The 22,110-nt window shown below is 41.1% G+C and overlaps 1 protein-coding gene across 3 annotated transcripts in view; it reads right to left on the bottom strand.

Annotated features, from left to right (window-relative positions):
* Window positions 1-20,946, bottom strand: part of LOC139576296 (cytoskeleton-associated protein 5-like) — a 91,518-nt gene extending 70,572 nt beyond the window's left edge. For 2 of the 3 annotated variants that reach the window (XM_071402239.1, XM_071402237.1), the window contains exons 1-14: window positions 20,746-20,869; window positions 18,490-18,590; window positions 18,103-18,293; window positions 17,463-17,669; window positions 17,056-17,227; window positions 15,962-16,195; window positions 8,384-8,497; window positions 8,192-8,296; window positions 7,959-8,048; window positions 7,181-7,345; window positions 5,777-5,905; window positions 3,006-3,152; window positions 2,255-2,359; window positions 1,957-2,067 (exon numbers count right to left, since the gene is read on the bottom strand). In XM_071402239.1, coding sequence (XP_071258340.1) covers window positions 1,957-2,067; window positions 2,255-2,359; window positions 3,006-3,152; window positions 5,777-5,905; window positions 7,181-7,345; window positions 7,959-8,048; window positions 8,192-8,296; window positions 8,384-8,497; window positions 15,962-16,195; window positions 17,056-17,227; window positions 17,463-17,669; window positions 18,103-18,293; window positions 18,490-18,546 — 1,827 coding nt within the window. In that variant the 5' untranslated portion in view covers window positions 18,547-18,590; window positions 20,746-20,869. The other variant, XM_071402238.1, reaches the window with a different exon arrangement.
* Window positions 20,947-22,110: the final 1,164 nt, after the last annotated feature.

Here is a 22,110-nt window from a genome sequence, read left to right on the forward strand (position 1 = left end):
ATTTCTCAGAACAAGAATAGACTGACGAGTTATAGAAGAAAGTTATTTGTGTCTGTCCATTTTGAGCCTGCAATCAAACCCACAAATGCTGATGCTCAACTAGTCTAAAGGACCATTGTATTTTTGTATAAAAAAAAAAAAAATCTGAACAGTTTTCAGCTGTGCTAACAATTGCAAAAGGGTTTTCTAATGATCAATTAGCCTTTTAAAATGATAAACTTGGATTAGCTAACAACGTGCCATTAGAACACAGGAGTGACGGTTAAAAATCATAAAATCTGCCGTTTCCAGCTACAATAGTCATTTACAACATTAACAATGTCAGCTGTATTTCTGATTCATTTGATGTTATTTTAAAATGGACAAAAAACTATTCTTTCAAAAACAAGGATATTTTGAAGTGACGGCAAACTTTTGAACGGTAGTGTACATGTAGGTAGAGTTATTAAAGTGAATATGCATTGATAACAGTAGCAGCTGTGTAAAATAGGGGGGTGGGGGGCAATGCAAATAGTATGGGTAGCCCTTTGATTAGATGTTCAGGAGTCTTTTGACGTGGGGGTAGAAGCTGATTAGAAGCCTCTTGGACCTAGACGTGGCGCTCCGGTACCGCTTGCCGTGCAGTAGCAGAGAACAGTCTATGACTAGGGTGGCTGGAGTTTATTAGGGCCTTCCTCTGACACCGCCTGGTGTCGAGGTCCTGGGTGGCAGGAAGCTTTGTCCCAGTGATGTACTACCCCGTTTGTCCCCGTACGTACTACCCTCTGTAGTGCCTTGCGGTCGGAGGACGAGCAGTTGCCATACCAGGCAGTGATGAAACCAGTCAGGATACTTGCAATGGTGCAGCTGTAGAACCTTTTGAGGATCTGAGGACCCATGCCAAATCTTTTCAGTCTCCTGGGGGGGGGGGGGAGAAATAGGCTTTGTCGTGCCCTCTTCGCGACTGTCTTGGTCTGCTTAGACCATGTTAATTTGTTGGTGATGTGGCACCAAGGAACTTGAAGAAGCTCTCAACCTGCTCCACTGCAGCCCCGTCGATGAGAATGGGGGTGTGCTCACTCCTCTTTTTCCTGTAGTCCACAATCTCCTTAGTCTTGATCACGTTGAGGGAGAGGTTGTCCTGGCACCACACGGCCAGGTGTCAGACCTCCTCCCTACAGGCTGTCTCATCGTTGTCGGTGATCAGGCCTACCACTGTTGTGTCATCGGCAAACTTGGTGTTGGAGTCGTGCAGTCATGAGTGAACAAGGAGTACAGGAGGGGACTGAGCATGCATGTTGAGGATGAGCATGGCGGATGTGTTGCTACCTACCCTCACCTCCTGGAGGCAGCCCGTTAGGGAGTCCAGGATCCATTTGCAGAGGGAGGTGTTTAGTCCAACGGTCCTTAGCTTAGTGATGAGCTGAGGGCACTATGGTGTTGAATGCTGAGCTGTAGTCAAAGAATATCATTCTTACATAGGTGTTCCTTTTGTTCAGCTGGGAAAGGGCAGAGTGGAGAGCAATAGAGATTGCATCATCTGTGGATCTGTTGGGGCGGTATGCAAATTTGAATGGTCTAGGGTTTCTGGGATAATTGTTTGTTCTGTATATTTATGCTTTAGAATGACACTTCTAGTCTGGGTGAGAAATACCAGGTTACCCGGGAGAAAAAGAGACTTATTCTCAGGAAGGAATATTTGCAAAATATTCAACCCTAGATCTGATGAGCCTGCCTGGCACTCAGCATGAAGGAGATTGCTTGGGGGTGATAGATTAGTGTCCTGTCCAGGAGGTGTACTTGTACATCTAGCTGCCTCACGATACAGAAACAGGAGATATGCGCCTATGAGCCATTCCTACTCACACAAGCCAAGGCTGGTGCAAGGCTACTCAAGAGACGTACACTGCAAAAACAAATGTTGTAATAGAGTAGACGGAGAAACAAAGAGAACGTGAAATCATAAATGCTGCTGACCTGGTAAAATTCCTCCATGCTGGCCAGCCTCTCCTTCCAGTTGGAGCTGTCCAGCATCTCTACACAGGGGGCAGGCAGCACCGCTGCAGCCAGCTCATCACACACCTCCACCTAAGAACACAGTCAATACGTACTTTTGACTAGAGCCCAGTTTAAAATTGCACCCTATTCCAGAGCTAAATATTAGTGCACCATAGGGGGGGGGATGGGCTGCCATTTGCGACTTGAATCTATTTAATAGAGTAATTTATTGATGACTATATAGATGCTTCAAAATCGGTAAGATGTGAGTACTCACCGAGAGCTCAGTCTCCACGATCTCTTTGGTTTCAGCAGGCTTCTTACTCTTGGCTCCTGCTCCACCTTCAGCCCCAGGCTTCCCTTTCTTAGCAACGCCAACATCCTAGACGACAGATTAAACCAGATTTTAGAATAAACAAATAATTTAATTTTTTTACATACAGGAAATAACACATTGAGAGCAATTTAAAATATTTCCCCAATATGCTTTTTAAGAGGAAAACCAATCCAGCCTTAAGCAATCACCAAACACTGGCTGCAACCCACCATTTAGGAGCCACTGCTGTGGAATAGAACAGCATAGATGACCACATAGTCAACAGAGATTACATTGTCCCACACTGTATTCGTTGCACTAATATTACCAGCAGGTTGTCCATAAGTCCAGCTTCAACATTAAACTACCCCCACCTGTCATGGTTTTGACCACAGCCTTATATTGAAGCTCTGTGCTTAGCAAAAATAAATTGTCCCTGGGGCTCTGGGTACTAGGTAGTCACTGGTTTAGTGGATCACACAAGAACGCTTCAATGCAAATACCTTCTAGTATCTTTCCCATGGATTTGACTGGTTTTCAAGCTCTATTGGTTCGAGCGAAAAACAATATTGTCCAAATGATTAAAGTTCAATTGAACCCTTCTAAAAGACACCTTCAAACATTTTGTGCAACAAACCTGACAAGGACCACCGTGACATGCAAACTACGGAGACATGAAACGTACAATAAGAGCCCGGTCATGCCGTCTCACCTTATACACAGGGGCATTTTTAGGGGGCCCTGCGGGTTTGGCCGGGGCCTCAGACTGTGGCTGTGCCTTGGGGACAGGTTTCCCTTTCTCCGCTCCTCCTCCCTTCTTTCCTCCTGCCAGCTCCACATTGGATGCAATCTCTTTAATCTTTGAGAGGAAAATAGCATTAAGAGAAAACACTTGGATATTACCAATCTGAGCAACAGGATGGCCCAAGGTCAATAACAATAATATATCTAAAACAAAGAATTCTGATTTATGTAAACAATACAAACATTGTCACAAACTGGCTCTGAAAACACTGCAACAGCTATTTTATTTGAAGTTGACCAAAAGCAGGGCTCCAAAGGGATTATTTTTTGCATCCATTCACTTGGGACACAATTTTTTGTTATTGGTTGCGTCAGTGTGAGCTGTAAATGCTAGTTTGTCACTTAATTCAAAGCTTTATATTTTCGGGGTGCAAATCAGAATATATTGATCATGTATTCCTGCTTGTTTAAATAAACGTATTTCTTGAATCATAACCTCAGTACTGTGAATAACTTTCATTTTATAATTGAGTGACAACACAAATTTGGTGCGACCAAATCATGGCCTGGTGCCACCAACTGAAAATGTTAGTGGAACCAGAGGGGGAAAAAAATATTCTGGAGCCCTGAAAAGTGTAAAACCATTTATCAATACCAACAGTGGAGATACGATATACACAGTGTTGTCGGAAAGTATTCAGACATTGACTTTTTCCACATTTTGTTACGTTACAGCCTAATTCTAAACTGGATTTTATTTTTTTTTAAGTTTCTCAGCAATCTACACACAATACTGCATAATACATTTTGGCAAATGTATGATTGTACTTGAGATGTTTTTTCAACTTGGAGTCCACCTGTGGTAAATTCAATTGAGTGGACATGATTTGGAAAGGCACACCAGTCTACACACCAGTTCACAGTGCATGTCAGAGCAAAAAGCAAGCCATGAGTTCAAAGGAATTGTCCGTAGAGCTCCGAGACAGGATTATGTTGAGGCACATATCTGGAGAAGGGTACCAAAATATTTCTGCAGCCTTGAAGGTCCCCAAAAACACAGTGGCCTCCATCATTATAAAATGGAAGTTTGGAACCAGCAGGACTATTCCTAGAGCTGGCCACCCAGCCAAACTGAGAAATCCGGGGGAGAAGGACCTTGTCAGGTAGGTGACCAAGAAACCGATGGTCACTGACAGAGCTCCAGAGTTCCTCTGTGGAGATGGGATTACATTCCAGAAAGACAACCATCTCCGCAGCACTCCACCAATCAGGCCTTTATGGTAGAGTGGCCAGACGGAAGACACTCCTCAGTAAAAGGCACAACAGCCAGCTTGGTGTTTGCCAAAAGGCACCTAAATACTGACCATGAGAAACAAGATTCTCTGGTCTGATGAAACCAAGATTTAACTCTGGCCTGAATGCCATGCGTCACATCTGGAGGAAACCTGGCACCATCCCTACAGTGATGCATGGTGGTAGCAGCATTATGCTGCGGGGATCTTTTTCAGGGACACTAGTCTGGATCGAAGGAAAGATGAAAGGAGCAAAGTACGGAGGTCCTTGATGAAACCGTGCTACAGAGCGCTCAGGACCTCAGACTGGGGCAAAGGTTCACCTTCCAACAGGACAACGACCCTAAGCACACAGCAAAGACAACGCAGGAGTGGCTTCGGGAAATGTCTCTGAATGTCCTTGAGTCACCCAGCAAGAGCCCGGACTTGAACCCAAATTAACATCTCTGGAAAGACCTGAAAATAGCTGAGCACCAACACTCCCCATCCATCCTGACAGAGCTTGAGGGGATCTGCAGAGAAAAATGAGAGAAACTTCCACAAATACAGGTGTGCCAAGCTTGTGCTGTCATACCCAAGAAGACTCAATGCTGTAATCGCTGCCAAACGGTGCTTCAACAAAGTACTGAGTAATAGGTCTGAATACTTATGTAAACATGCTATTTCATATTTAATTTCTTTGTATTCTTCTACATTCTTTGTATTGTGTAGTTTGAGAAAAAAAACTATTTCAAAACACGGCTGTAACATAACAAAATGTGGAAATAGTCATCTGAATAACTTCTAAAGGCACCATACATACAGGTGCCTATACAAATGGCTAATATACAGTTGAAGTCGGAAGTTTACATACACCTTAGTCAAATACATTTAAACTCAGTTTTTCACAATTCCGGACATTTAATCCTAGTAAAAATGCCCCGTCTTAGGTCAGTTAGGGCAACTACTTCCAAAGTTGTGGAAAAATGGCTTAAGGACAACAAAGTCAAGGTACTGGAGTGGTCATCACAAAAAATGTGTGGGCAGAACCGAAAAAGCGTGTGTGAGCAAGGAGTTCTGCAAACCTGACTCAGTTACACCAGCTCTGTCAGGAGGAATGGGCCAAAATTCACCCAACTTATTGTGTGAAGCTTGTGGAAGGCTACCCGAAACGTTTGACCCAAGTTAAACAATTTAAAGCCAATGCTACCAAATACTAATTGAGTATGTAAACTTCTGACCCACTGGGAATGAGATGAAAGAAATAAAAGCTGAAATAAATATTTCTCTACTATTATTCTGACATTTCACATTCTTAAAATAGTGGTGATCCTAACTGTCCTAAAACAGAGAATTTTTACATGGATTAAATGTCCGGAATTGTGAAAAACTGAGTTTAAATGTATTTGGATAAGGTGTATGTAAACTTCTGACTTCAACTGTATGTATGTACACACATACACCTCACCTTGTCAACCTTGAGTTTGTCGAGGTCTGCTAGGAAGGGGTTAACAGCTTTCTCTCCTGCCACCTTCATGGCCGTGCCTAGAGCCTTGATCGCAGCATCTCTCACCTCTGGAGCAGGGTCATTCACTTGCTGCCATGAAGAAACAACCCACAATGTCATACAGAGCCATATTCAAATGGGGATTTATAGAAATAATTGTGGGGTAGGGCTGGGCAGTATACCGTATTTTACAATATACCGGAATTGGGTTTACACTTTACCTTCTATAACGGTATTTAAATGTTTGGTTTGTTTAATGGGATACGCCGTGTGTAACGTCCATTTTTATAGTTTACTTCGCTCATTGAGTCATCTTGCTCCGCTCACTCTAAACATGCCGTTTTCCACAGACCTAGCCCCGCCCCTCAAGGAGTGCATTTGTTGTGCCGTAAACATGACACTTGCATTCAGTGTGCATGGTCAATGCAGCACATGCAACATTGTTGACAATGCTTTTCACTTTTCTTCTTAATATAAATCCACTAGTGGTCAGTAATTATACTATTAGCTCTTATTTCTTATATTTGCAAACTGCTAGTATGTCTTTCCTTAGCAAGTTTGACCAAAATTGTGTTAGCCGCTAATGCTAATTAGTACGTTTATTTGCTAGCTGAGTCAGAGCAATTGTTATTAGCTATACAGCATTTAAACTTCAGCGATGCTGTAGACCTAAATCTGCATGTTTGTGCAAGAGTATCTTATAAAAACAAGGAGGACTACGCAAAGCATGAATATGTTAGCTACATGAAGTAGCTAAGAGAAAACTTTCAATGTAGCCAAAGATTATAGGGTCCCCTAGGAAACACAGGTTCGTACCCTGTTACAATAACTTCTCCCTAGCATTTTTCATTGTCATGTCAAAACACTGTATTCAAAGTCCCCACTACTATGTTCTAACTATAGAAAACCCATTCTGTTTCCATGATTACAACAGTTCAGCGAAGTGTTTGGCTAAAAATAAGGCCTAGATTGTTCGCCCATATCATGCAGCCCTACATAGCAATGTGGAAATTCTCAAATGAGTGCAGGAATTTATAAATTATTTTGGGTTGAAGTTGAACAGTATAAAACAATCAGAATGGAGAAAGACCATTGAATTCATGTGTTGCCACCCTAGGGTCACAAACTTCTCAAAGCAAATTTAGAACTTGTATTATTCAAAACATAAAATACATATGATATTTTGGCCATATTGCCCAGCCCTATGTTGGGGGTGTATAATACTTCACCCGATCAAACAATAACCTTATATTCCTTTATTTTCTGAACATTTGTGAAGTTTAACTCTGAACATTGCATGTTCACATAATATTTTCCCCCAGTGGACATGTACAGTTAGAGACCTACAGGATGGGTGAGACCAACCTTGAGCAGGGCAGCACAGAGGGGTTTGAGCAGGCTCTTGGGCAGGGTGGAAGGAGTCGAAAGATGGATACACCTGGTCAGGAACAGAGAGGCCTGCTGCTTGATGGACGGGTTCTTGTTGTCCATCACAGCCAGCATGTCCTCGCTCAGGTTCTGGAGAGTGGTCTGAAGAGAACAAAAATCAGACCATTACCCTGTTTTTCTATTTCACTTTTTTTGTTTTACCCTTAAACAATTTGTAGGTAAAGTGATATGAAAGATATGCTGGCTTGTCTGTCATCTTGGAAATCACACAAATGACATTTGGCTAACTTCAGACCCATGCAAATAGCTTAACTCTTACCAATGAAAATAGATCAAGGTTGAATTTGCTCCTCTAATGGAGTTAATTACATTTGACAAATTAAACATCGCTCCACATTAAAAAGCTGGAGTAAATTCTAAGTGAAGGAAATGCTGTAATCGGTGTACATGCCCACAGATAATCACATGCATTGACCATCTAGACTAGCATACATCTGCTTCTCAAATGACAACTATAGAAAGGGAAAAAATAACTGTTGATTAGCACAAGGCCTATACAAAGGACCGGAGAGACCAGCTACATAAACAGATTTCACATAACAGTCAACTATACTTTGTGTTGAGATCTATGGCCCAAGAGATACTGGTGCAGATCCTTCAATAACACAGGCTCACACAGCATTGACACAGATTTAAAGTGCATAGTAAGCTATGAACCAAAAGGATAATCAGTTGGAATAATCTTCCTACTCACCGTCAGGAAGACTGCATCGATTGCCTCTTGCAGGGACTGGACCACAGCAGGTTTCTTCTCCTTAAATTTGTCCAAAATAGTTGGCACCACCTTGAGGAAAATAAACATTTTAAAATAACCAAATCTGTCAAAATTGGAGATTAACAAACCGTTTCCGGTGAAGAGTCTTACACAGTAAAGCAATATCTTAAGCATCTCTAGTTTCTCAGTAACCGTCTAAAGGGAGAACTTACATTGCCTGCATACGTCCCAAAGTTCTTCCTGAGACCGAAGGCCAATCCAGCCAGGCATTTTGCAGCTAGCGACACCAGAATGACATTGGTGTCTTTACCAATGACCTACAAATAGACAAACAATTGAGAGTTTAAGTGGGTAGTCAGTGCACTGTATACATACTGCAACTTCACTCACTTAGAGTTGCCTACCCTTTTGAGTGCTCGAACCACATCTCCATAGTCGCCATTATCCAGTTTGGGGTGTTTAGCCAGCATCGCCAAGGCCTCCAGGGCCTCTTTCCTCTCCTGCCATTTCTTTGCCTCCTACAGTGACAGAAGGAGACTCGGTCACAGACCCAATACACGACAATGACAAATTGAGTATCGGCTCCACAGCTTTAGTTTGTGTAAGCTTTGCGCAGGAAAGATGTGATTTTGTGAAGACAGGCCATGCCCAAAATCTGTCTCGCTACTACATTATTGACAATGTACGGTTTAGTAAACATTTATGCAGTACGCAACAAATAACATACTAGGCTCACCCATACTGCAAATATGTCACCTAAATGCACTATTGCGTGTCCCGTTATTCATTCATTTTGATACAGCCCGTCTCTTTATCTGATTATCAGCGGTTGTCAAAAGAAGATTCGGTTCCTCAAGAGCATGGAGTGATTTCATATTAGATGAAAAGCCAAAATGCGTACGCCATCCTGGCAAACATTTTGCACTACTATTTAGGACACAAGTATGGGAATCCGGACAGGGCCATTGCGCCTTGGGAATATTTGGAAAAATAGCCACGGGATGGATTTTCCAACAGTCAAAACTATTTGAAGTTACCTTTTCTCAATAGGGGGGCGCTGTTTTCACTTTGTAAAAATTCATTCCCAAATTAAACTGCCTCGTACTCAATTATTGCTCATACAATATGCATATTATTATTACTATTGGATAGAAAACACTCTCTAGTTTCTAAAACCGTTTGAATTATATCTGTGAGTAAAACAGAACTCATTTTGCAGCAAACTTCCTGTCAGGAACTGAAAAATCTGAAATCGGGCACTCTGTTCCAGGGTCAGTTTATTAATTTGCATGTAATCTATGAGTCGACATGCACTGCATACGATTTCCCCTAGATGTCAGTAAGCAGTGAGAATTGGAATGTGGTTGCTAGGTAGATCTGAGGCCGTATAAAGGCTCTTGGAACCGGGGGTGCAACGTTCGTCATGACGCAAGACAGACCTCAGGAATGCATTCTGAAAAGCTCTCGTTATAGGAGTTAGATTTATCCGGCTCTGATTTTATTCGATATAGGTGTTAAAAACATAATAATGTAGTTAATTTAAACCGAGTTATATCAGTATATTGCGATTTTCGGTATTTCATTTGTGCTGCGTTATAGTGAGTTGGACACGTCTTCGTCACATGGCTAACGTTTGCTGCTAATTCCAAAGTTGAAGACGACAATCTACAACCGAGCAACGAATCTTCTGGACAAAGGACAACTTGCACAAGATTCTGATGGAAGCTCATCAAAAAGTAAGAACTATTTATGATGTTAATTCGTTGTTCTGTTGAAAAATGTTACACTACTATTCCGCCATTAATTTCGGTGCGGTCTCGCTTTAGCGCACGCTGTATGTCGTAGTAACGTTAATTTTAAAAATCTAACACAGCGGTTGCATTAAGAACTAATGTATCTTTCATTTGCTGTCCAACCTGTATTTTTTAGTCAAGTTTATGATTAGTTATTGATTAGATTAGGTGCCTCTCCCAAGATTTCTCCTGACATTTTGTTGGCAGCTTGGCTACTATTCTCATTGTATAACCACGATTTGTGCCGCTAAATATGCACATTTTCGAACAAACAATATATGTATTGTGTAATATGTTGTTATAGGACTGTCATCTGATGAAGTTTTGAGAAGGTTAGTGAAAAATGTAATATCTTTTGCTGGTTTATTCGCTAACGTGCATGAATCAATGCTGCTGTGTGGTTGGCTATTGTAGTAAGCTAATATAATGCTAAATTGTGTTTTCGCTGTAAAACACTTAAAGAATCTGAAATATTGGCTGGATTCACAAGATCTTTGTCTTTCATTTGCTGTACGCTGCGTATTTTTCATAAATGTTTTATGATGAGTATTTAGGTAATTCACATTGCTCTCTGTAGTTATTCTAGTTGCTTTGGTGAGAGTTGTGATGGTGGCTGCAATGTAAAACTATGATTTATACCTCAAATATGCACATTTTTCGAACAAAACATATTCTATACAATAAATATGTTATCAGACTCATCTGATGAAGTTGTTTCTTGGTTAGTGACTATTTATATCTTTATTTGGTCGAATTTGTGATAGCTACCTATGCAGTAAAAAAATGGTGGAGAAAAAAAAGTTGGGTCTTTTGCTATCGTGGTTAGCTAATAGAAATACATAGTGTCTTCCCTGTAAAACATTTTAAAAATCAGAAATGATGGCTGGATTCACAAGATGTGCATCTTTCATCTGGTGTCTTGGACTTGTGATTTCATGATATTTAGATGCTAGTATTTACTTGTGGCGCTATGCTAGGCTATGCTAGTCAGCTTTTTTACTGATGAGGGTGCTCCCGGATCCGGGATTATGTGCAACTAGAAGTTAACTAAAAAGTCATATTTTGTACCTACTTTAAATACCTGCAGTCAAATTTTGCAATATGTTAGATTAAGCAGACTGCGTTCATCACTTTACGAGTCACATTATGAAGCTTACAATCACGTATGTTTGTAAATAGCACAACGGGAGAAAGCAGGAGCAGGTGAGTCCAGCTATGTAGAGACCAGGGGTCGCATTTTACATTGAAAGCCACGTGGTTTTTGCATCAATAGTGATCAGGGACATGCAACTACAGTTTCCCCTTCACAGAAAATATATTAGCACAACACATTAGGCAGAAAAACAGCTGAATTTCATCAGATGACAACGGAAGTACAACTATTTGGCCAGCAGCCACAAGTAAAATGAGCACGCAAGGTCCTTTTGCAAAAACAATGCGTTTCCATCATATTTCTGTTTATCATAGAAAGAAAGTAGTCAGCTACATTTCCTTAAAGTTAATTTAACATTTACAAGAGAAAAGTAGACTGGCTACACCAAAAATTCTTATCCGAGTGGAAAAGTGCAACCAGCACAAAATTCTGATGCTAAGCACAAATTACATAAAGTATTTTAGACCTGCGTTTACACAACGCAGCAAGATATGAGTTATATTTTTTCCCTGCGCGATAAGCAGAATAAGAACCTAAATTTAACTTGCTAGTTATCCAAGTAAGTGGCTGAATTAATAAGATGGGGCATCATATTGCGTTGGCTTTCTGCCGCGTTTGAGAGGTCAATGCCCTTTGGATGAATTCTGCATCTTGATGTCCTTGTTTTTTTTCGCCTGTCAGCCCATCTGCTCCTCCGCCATCTTCTACGATCAGAGCAAGCAGGCCTTTTGCCCTAGCGACTCAAGACTCCACAAACAGCATGTACACCAGCTCACATGACCTACAAACGGTCAGAAGACTGAAGCTCCTGCCGACAATTCCTCATTCTATTCAGGTTTACGTCAACTTTTTATACTTTCTAGTTTAAATGTCAGTGGGAAAGTCTAGGGTCAAGAAACATTGGTTTGCACACCAAAATGGCAACTAAACGCCAGAAAACTGAAGTTGACACTGATGCTAGCTTTAGCTGAACAAGACCAGATGGAGGCGGTGGTTACATGTGCTATTGGTGCAGCAATTCAAGGAGTGAGGGAACAAGTTGCTACCTTGCAAGAAAAAAGTTAGACACCCACATGGGATCAGTTTGAGCGCTAATAGAAAAGGTGAAACACATTCAGACTGTGTCAAGGGGCTTAAAAAGGGATGTGAACCTCTGCACTCTGGAAATTGAGAAGATGCAGTTCAAAATGACATCGCTTGAGGATCAAGACAGACATAATAACGTGATGGTCACGGGGATTGCTACAGACCGGGAGGGAGGTGATGCAATTGCTTTCCCGCAAGAAATCCTTCCCAAATGGATTCCATCACTTGGAACTACTTCGATTCAAAATGCAAAGGACAACCCCCAGACCATGGTCTTATAGGTTCTCAGACACCAAGATGGCAATGCTATTCTACAAGGAGCGAGTGAAGCAAGAGAAGCAAGAAAGAATGCCCCTATCCAAAATGTCAGGAAAACCATACGTTGCAGGGCAAACCCTCTTTTCTGATCTATCCCACCACCCTGTGACTTACTTTCAACAGTGAGCAGCTCTCCATCTCGGCAAAAGAGGCAGGAATTTCAGAGAAGTCCGCCCAGCGACAGGTCTTACACCCCCCATGAAACGGGAGCAACTGGGAGGTAAAGATGAAGCAAACGTTTGACTACGCAACTATTATCTTTGTTTTGGACAAGAACTTTGAGTACCAGCACCCCAAAAAATGGTGTAGGATGCTTTCTTTCACGGTTGGAGATAATGCTTAATATTAGCTCACTAGCAGAGCTGGAGGCTGGTTCAACCGGTTGACTATTGGATTTCATAATTTAGTATTGGACTATAAAAAAAAAAATGGTTAGAAAAACTGTTAGAACATGGATTTGTAGCAAATCGGGCTACCTAATGTTTCAACGATACTGAAATGGAGGCATGTTGAAGTTGGAACGTGATTAGTAGGGGGTTGATATTGCTAGCTTTTGGTGCGATTAATGTTTATCACCTCATTGTGTATCCATTTCCCTAAACCACTGTAGCCAGTTTTGTTTTCAAGTTTGGCTGCAAAGCTTCACAAGTTTAATTTCGCTTGGTTATATGGCCTTTAATTTAGGCCCCAGTTCTGGAGACCTAAGTTACGTGGATGTTACATTTCTCAGAAACAGAGTTACATGTCACTGCTTATCGAAGGCAAATCTGAACCACTTAGTTCAACCTGTAATTGTCAGGTTTGTTTTTGACAAAGGTTAAGCTGTCTCCTATGCCTAAAAGTCTGGTTTGAATGTGAAAATAAAGAGAACTAAATGTTTGCTTAATGCCTTTACCCAGGAATGTCATTTGCGAGTAGAAGATATCACTCACTTACAGGATAAGGTGTGTAAAGTTGCTGCTTCGACGAGTGGAGCCTCTAAGTCCAAAGGCGCAGTTATTTTTATTAAAAGGAATTTAACTTTAGTTAACGAAAAGACTGGCAAGGACACTTCAGGCCGCTTAGCTTACATTTGCACGTCTATATAGGACAAGAAAGTAGTATGTGTCCATCTATGCACCTGCTGTTTGAGGACAGCTTTTCCCCTGGGCTTACCAAAGAATTGTTAACACTTTGAGTGCGAATTGGTCATAAGGGCAGATGAGATCGAAAACTGCATTCATAAGCTTGATAGATCCATGCAAACGTTTTCACATGCCCAACAATCAGCATCATTAGCGTTGAATGCAATGACGGAACATCTCGATATCGCTGATGAGTGGCGAGTTTAGAATACGGGCATTAAATCCGGGCATATTTTTCCTGCATAACAAAATCATACTGTAGAATTGACTGTAGAGTTTTCTATTCAAGCGTATGTGCGTCACGCCAATAGAAATATTGCCTGTGACTCTTTAAGATCATAATCCCCTGGTTACCCAAGTCGATGTGAGCTTTAAGGTGAATAAAACATTTGCGTTTTAATACAACCCTTCCCCAAAACGAATCGTTTGTGGCTGAATTTCAAGCCAAAATAGTTGAATTATTAAAAAATAAATAATCAAGGACTCTGTTGAGGACCCAAGGTTTACATGGACGGCTACTAAAGGGTTTATCAGAGACTACATAATATTTGGCGCCTCACCTCAAAGCCAGGAATCACAGAATCAAGTTATTGGAGAAAAATGTTTAATCACTTGAAAAGATCCTGAAATATTGTCAATGATTTGAAGGTGGTTAAACTGGAACTGAATGATTTAAAAAGAGGAGAGCTGAGTTCATGCATAGAGGAAGGTAGAACTATTATTTTAAATGGGAGCATACCAAGCAGGCTTCTAGCCTTAATTTAAACAAAGTGAATCTTGTACTTCTATAGACCCTGTCAAAAGGCTTACTTTCAGTTCCACAGGAAATTAATGCAACATTTCAGTGATTTTACAAATCTTCTATCCAGTTGGAACTAGACAAATGCAAGCAGTTTTAACATAATCTTGATTTGTCCGTATTGTGTAAGAAGCAATCTGCAGATCTGAGCCAAGCTCTCAGAAGAACTGGAGTCAGCACTGAAAGGGGTAAAATAAAAAGGAAAAAAAGGGTAAGTCACTTGGGACGAATGGCATTCCACCTGAAGTGTTACTACATTTTAGGAACGGTATTATTGGAGTCGGCCATTGACAAAAAAATTAAAATAATCCTGAGCATACCAACTCTGCATTAATCTCTATTTATTTAATTGGAAAGTCAGTTAAGAGCAAATTATTATTTACAATGACGGCCTACCCCGGCTAACGCTGTGCCAAATATGCGTCGCCCAGGACACAGTGTGCTGTCTCTAGAAGCTGAGAAGGCTTTTGTGGACTTGGAGAAATTTGGTTTGGTAAATAATTTTATCGATATGTTTTGTGTGTTATGCTAACCCTGGTGCGATGGTTTCTACGAATGGCATACACTCAAATCCATTCCTATGTATCCCCAACGTTATTCATTGTCGCTAAAGCCTATAGCACAACATCAGAATGTAATTGCTTCTCCTATACTGATGAAATCTTCCTCATATCATATCCCCATAAATGAGTCACGCAGTTCTATGCTGACAAATCCTCGCTGGACTGTCATTCCGTGTCAAGTGTAACTCCCCCATTGTACTCTCAGGGCATTAGTGCCAGAGAAGAGCAACTCTGACTGAAAACACGAAAAGACAGTAAATTTGTGCCAGTTTAGACTACCGATAGATCAGCTTTCTAACTCCCCCTTGTGATTGTGGTAAATTATGTCATTGCGCCACACTATCTGCCACCATCTCCCAAAAATGGTTGTGGCATAAAGTCAAAACTTTTAAAGTAAGAACCACTGTATATGCAGATGACATTCTTCTATATACACACAGCCTTCAGAAAGTATTCAGACCCCTAGACTTTCTCCACATTGTTATGTTAGAGCCTTAGCCTAAAACAGATATTTTCATTATTTTTTAAATCAGCAAAATTATTTCATGCAAAACAGGCTCAAAGCCCATACTGTGACCCCTGTAACCTCAATTCACTTGGCATATACAAATATATGCTATGGGATTGTCCTGAGGAATATAAATTGGAGGAAAGTGTTGTATATTCTCTCGGACGTGACTGTAGCCCTAGAACCAATTATGCTGTTGCATAACGATGATACAGGTATGCAGCTGAATGAGAAAGAGCGAAAAGTTTGGCTGGCTGGGTTGACTCCTGCCAAAAAAATATATAAATAAACTCTCAGCGCTGGTTGCCACCACTTGACCTTCATATAAGTAAATGGCTAGCATACTTTCAGGAGGTAATTATGTTGAGTTATCCACTGCCGTATGAATAAAGCCAATCCTAGCACTCATGAAAGATGGAAAAAAGCCACCTCAGAAATGGATGTGATGTAAAATGCTTACTTGAAGGTGTTGTATTAGCAAATGACTACGCTGTGTATATTCTAGTGTAGTGCATTGGCGCACCCATGTGTACTAAACCAATAAAACCATAAATGCCAGGATGAGAAGGACGGTATGACGATATGAGAATCTGGATACCGCCCAAATAACGGCCATGCTCAGTAAGGTGTGTGCTTACAATCTTCACGTAGAAGTCTTTGGGCAGTTTGGAGAGGATCTCCACTGGGTCCTGAAGCTCATAGGGGTCCACCTGAGGAGCAGAGTCTGCTACGTCCTCACAGTCTCCGTCGGACCCTGCCACGGCCTGCTGTTCCTCGAACTTGGCCCTCAGGTCCTGCTGGGAGCGTAGGAAACGACTTTGTCTGGGGGCAGACGACGGCACCTTCACCCACTCCTCCTCCAGCTCCTTCAACTGGGGACATACGGGGAGAGAGACACTGGCTTAGATATACACAGGCAGAGTGGTGTATGCTTGTTTACAAAAAAAGGCTCTTTTATAAAGACACCACCCACAAGAATTATCAAGTTTGTCAAAAGCAAAAGGGCCTTGCACAGTCTGAATTCCCCAGCATAGTGAGTAACCAAGACGAAAACCCATAAAAAAAAGTGCAATACGCATAAATCACACTATTTCCTGGTTGCTAAAATACTAAGTTTGCCTAATTTCAGTTTGTGACAATACAAGCAGTCATTGTGTAGAGAATCATTGTACCATCTAAACCGCTGTGAAATCTCTTTTCTATAATCAAAAATATTGTATTTTCAGCTGGTATACAATAACGAAAGTATGAAGCAAAAACTATACTTAAGAACGGGAAACAGAAAGTACACAGAACAGATCTACCTTTTCTTAGACTTGCTTTCAATTCAAATGGCAGATCTATAACTACATTTCTATGTGAATTTGGTCAGATTACATACATATACACACAGCAGCTTTTAACAACCTGACCCTCCCCCCCAGTGCACATTTTGTTTTTTGCCCTAGCACTACACAGCTTATTCAAACAACCAACTCTCCAACAAGCTTTGATTATTTGAATTAGACGTGTAGTGCTATAGCAAAAAACATGACATGCACCTAGGAGGGGCCCCAGGGCTGAGTTAGGGAAAGCCTGCACCACAGCAAAGATCTCCTGGGAGAATCTGTCCAAAACACTGTTCAAAGACATCTTCATGGAAGGCTTTCCAATGCACAGCAACAACGCTGATCCGCTCTTCTCATTCAGGTAATGATGAAATACCATGTTTGGATCAACCCTTAACCCTCACCTGTACAGAGTTGATGTTTTGAAGAGAAGGTCGTAGTGAGTCCCTGATCCACCTGTAGACCTCCACAGCCAGCAGTTTGGCCTCATCTCGGACTGCCTTTTCTCTGGACTCAAACAGCTTTGGCAACACTTTAACTATGGGCTTTAGGGTCACAGTCTTCGATCCAAATTCACTAAGGAAGCAGACAAGCACATTCATGAAGTTTCATTGTTGTTTTGAGTTACATTTAATCAAAGCAGGTGGTACATGCAAAACATAACCAGGTCTTAATCCCAAAATTGGGTGTGTGTAGTCTTTGGTAAAAGATCCAACATGTCACGTCTCCTCAATCATCACCAGTATTTAAAAGTACCAGTATTTAGTGCTTATCCAGGATAAGAACACATTCATTCTCTACTGCGTCTCACCAGAGTGTCCTGCGTATGGTCTCCACACAAGCGACGACTACTTTAGGGTTCTTGTTCTCTAATCCTTTGATGAGCTCCTCCTGTACAATGTCGGCTTTCTCAATCTCTATGTACATGAGGCAGATGTCTGAGGCCAGCTCTTTGGCCCGCGCCTTAGGCTGGTTGAAAACCTTACACACCACACCTGATAACACCTCACCCACCATCCTGTAGAGCAACAATAGATAAGTTAAAACAAAAATAGTCAATCTATTTCACAAGAACTAGGATCCAGGAGTTCTACCTGACCAGAAGGAAATAATCCAGGTCATAGGCCTAGTTGGTCAGGAAAAACTCCCTGGGCCGTATCTACAAAACGTATCTACAGAATATTGGTCCCAAGGGACATTTTACTCCTAGTCTTATGGGTAAAAATAAAAGCTATGCATTAAGCCTCTTTAGTCATGAGTTCTAGTCGACAGATAAACCAGTTAGTAACCAGCAGATGTCTTGATAATAGAAAAGGGCAGCGAGTCAGCGCTTCCCACACCATAGACAGGCAATTTCGTTGGAGTTGTTGAAAGTGGAGTTGATATTTCTGTATGATTAATTCATAATAATCTAGTCCTACACAATACTTAGTATTTTTCCATCCCCTTACCTAGAAGCCACGTGTGCATTCTCTACATAAGCCAGAACAGCCTCCAGTCCTTTGAGCTGGGCCACTGAGTTTGAGTCCGTCACAAACTTCTTGATGATTCCCTGGTACTTGGCCCATTCTGGACTCTTATCATCAATCCTCTGGAAGAGCTTCAGGGCCTCTTCATACCCATTCAGCCTGGCTTTCCATACCTGGGACAGCAAGAAGGGCCAATAAGGGGTTAAAAGTGGAACGGTGCTAGAGTAACGTTAGCTATAAAGCCAAGCTAATGTTGTGAATTTGCTTTTATGGTGCATTCCCACAACCAACTGAAATCCAACCTTCAACCTGTATCACAAAAGGGACCATAAAGGAGCAGAATATGCCAAAGAATAACTGATGAGTCACCTTGTGTTCACATTTCTGATCGACTGGCAACTTCATCCAGTCACTGTCGTCTCCCATGATGATTTGTGTGGATTCACTTCAAAATGCTAACCTAGTTGATACTGTTGGAAAGGAGAACACTTGCACATATTCATTGCAACAACAAAAAATTGTAAGAGTCTTAGCTAGAATAGTTAGTCAGAAATATTAATTTATCTGACAGCTATTATGAAGACATAAACTAGTTTGCATGCATTTGGTCATTTGACAAAAACAAGCCAGATTCCAACACTGGCCAACAGTTGTAGACAGGGCAAACCCGTTTTGATGATTTCTGGTAGATCAAAGTCAAATCACATTGAGTCATTCAGCAGTTACCTGATTAAGTACAACGCCATTGTAAATTAATGTTTAAAGTAGGCTTGGGTGGTAAGCAGATTTTCACGTTGTTATACCATCCTTCTCGCATCCCAGGATTTACAGTATTACCAGCATATCACACAAGGGGGCACTAAGGAAAAGCCCATAGGGGCTATTACCACAATGCAAAAAAAAAAATGTGAAAATAACTATCACACTTAGCTAAATGTTAACAAGCTTAGATAAATGTTGACAAACTAAATGCAAAGACCGGCAAACACAGCTCATAATACAAGCAGAGTTAGTAGCTACCGAATGTAATTTTCGGTGAGTGTGGACATTTACAAGCTAAAGTGAACGAGACAAATTGTGAAGCATGCTTTTCTGCGACAGGGACTGGCAGACTAGTCAGGATAGAGGCAAAGATGACTGGAGCTAAGTAAAGAGATCCTTATGAAAACCTGCTCCAGAGCGCTCAGGACTTCAGAATGGGGCAAAGGTTCACCTTTTAACAGGACAATGACCCTAAGAACACAGCCACTCCTGCGTTGTCTGGCTTCGGGACAAGTCTCGGAATGTTCTTGAGTGCATTTGTAAAATTTTCTGAACCTGTTTTTGCTTTGTCATTATGGGATAGTGTGTTTAGATTGAAGGGGGGAATTATTTCAAATCAATTTTAGGATAAGACTGTAAAGTAAACATTTTGAAAAAGTCAAGGAGTCTGTAAACTTTCCAAATGCAATGTATGTTCAGAATAATTTCCAATGGCATTGTACTTGATCTGGCAAAAAAGAGATGAATGACAAGACGTGCTGCGATTGATTCATTTTGATATGTAAAAATCACCAAAACCGGTTTGCCCTGCTATAAATTGCCAACAGGTTTGATTGCTTAATAAAAACTGCCAACGGGTTTGCCCTGCTTAATAAAAGTTGCCAACGGGTTTGCCCTGCTTAATAAAAGTTGCCAACGGGTTTGCCCTGCTTAATAAAAGTTGCCAACGGGATTGCCCTGCTTAATAAACATAGCCTAATTTACAATACTGACTAGATAAGATTAAACAGAGGTCGTATCTAGTAATTCAGAGGAATAATTGTCAGAGTAGAGGACCTTGGTGTTGTGCCGAAAATCTCCACCCCCCTCCTCCAATTTCCTTAATTTTGTGGCTCGAGTCAAATACTTCGTGGCACACATCAGTCAAATACGTTATATAGAACAAACTTCACGTCATGATAGGCAAACGAAATGAATAATTAATGTATGTGTGTTATATTAAAACATAGAGGGAGTAACATGTTGGCAAGCAATACACATTTCATTACTACTATGGCTGCATTTTTATCCTTACACTTTCAAAAATACTAGTCGAATAAGTAATGGGAGAGATTTATTTATAGATGAATACAAAAATCAGTGTTGGATTTAGGTACGGGCGACATGGTCAGCGGCAAGCTAGAACCGCCACATACACTTGAAACAATTGGCCAAACCGACAAAAACGCTTTCTAAGATCAGTGAAATGTATGCTAAACTGACAGCGGAGTTAAGAGCAGAAATCTCAACTAGCAAACAAGACGAAGCAATGAAGAACGCGAAAGGGTGTGGTGGGGGTTCTGACGGGGGGAGATTTTCGGTACAACACCGGCGTTCAGAACTTTAGTGAACGGTAACTGTGCTGCTGTTATCTAACGTAACGTTAGCTAACTAATTACCTTAGGTAACCAACTAACGTTAGGCAGCAGTAGTGCTAGCTCGCAAGTTGTGTATTGTAACATTACGACACTTCACAGCTGGTCTTATAACCTAGTTACTGTTAGCTAACGTAAACTATCGACTCGACTTTACCAGGCTAGTTAAACGCATAATGAAACACCAACCTAAAACTAGGGACGTTAATTCAAGCAATGCCAATCTTACCTCACTCGTCTCTGCAATATGTAGCTAATCTTTTCCGAAATGAAAGGCAATGGGGGGGGTAAATATTATTTCTCTGCTCGACACCACCACAGTGCAGACAAAATATCTAATTTGAAAATGTCAGTTTCACAAAGCTTACCCGTGATTGGTTGTGAAAGTGCAAACGTGGAACGCGCTCGATTATTGGTTGATTTAAACGCGCTTTTATGCGGGTCTGTGCAACTGGCTCACGTTATTTATTGCCCCGTGTACTTCTTCTTCTATGAGATTTAAAGGCGGTTGGCATCCAATTTGTTGCATTACCGACACCTACTAAGACTGGAGTACAACTCCCTTTCTGACATTTGTACAATGTACAAAATAAATGCCCTACCATCTAACACTACACTCACTCATATCAAAATGATATAAAATAAAATGAACACCACCCTACTCCACTAATTAAATGTATTTACTCTACCTCATGCCATCACCCTGTAACTCTTCTGATGTCAAGTCTCGCACACCCAAATACCTCTCTGCAGCTGCCACCACAACCTCAATTTTCTGAGACTTCAGATCCATCCATGCAGTACAATTGATAACCATTGCTATAAATGCAAAATTCCAATCTTACTGCAACTTATATCACTTTTTGGCCTATCCCTCTCTACTGGTATGTCTCTACTACTCTCACCACTCCTCCCCCTTAACCCATCTTCCTCTACTTTCTTCACTGCCTCAGCATATGACAACTTCTGCACTACTTTAACCCTGGAAACCTCAACCTGCCTCTCTCGCACGGGACATTGCTGATCTTCAGCTCCATGGGCACCCCTACAATTAAAACATTCCAGTACTTTCCCCAATACTACAGTGGTTTCTCCTTTAAAAGTTGTGATCTTATACCCCGGGACTTAGAGGTACCCAGCGTTATGGCTTCATTTCTCCAGACCACCGCAAGGGGGAGTTAGAGCACTCATTATGCATTTGGGTCCCAAGGTTTTTATATGATCAATCAAATCGAGTGGTTCCAATGATGAATGTGACGCAAGCCATCCGTTGCTGGTGACTTTCTTCGCAAAGATGGCTGACAAAATATTATGGTGGAAGCAAATGTAAGTAATTATAACGTCATAACGAATCAAGCAAAAAAATTACAATTGAGAGGAATATGTTAATGTAGAGATTGTGCATACTTTTTTGTCATGAGGTTAATTTACGAAAATTGCTATTTAGCAAGTTAGCTGACTAGCTAACATTAGCCAGCTAGCTAACTAGTGTTATGATATGAGTATGAAATTGGAATTCGTGCTGTTTAATGTTTTAGGGACGCCTGAGAAAACCGGCAAACCAGGCTGTCGTCTTGTGAAACAGTGGATGTAA

Source organism: Salvelinus alpinus, chromosome 5 (assembly GCF_045679555.1).
Source record: "Salvelinus alpinus chromosome 5, SLU_Salpinus.1, whole genome shotgun sequence".
NCBI classification, from domain to species: domain Eukaryota; kingdom Metazoa; phylum Chordata; class Actinopteri; order Salmoniformes; family Salmonidae; genus Salvelinus; species Salvelinus alpinus.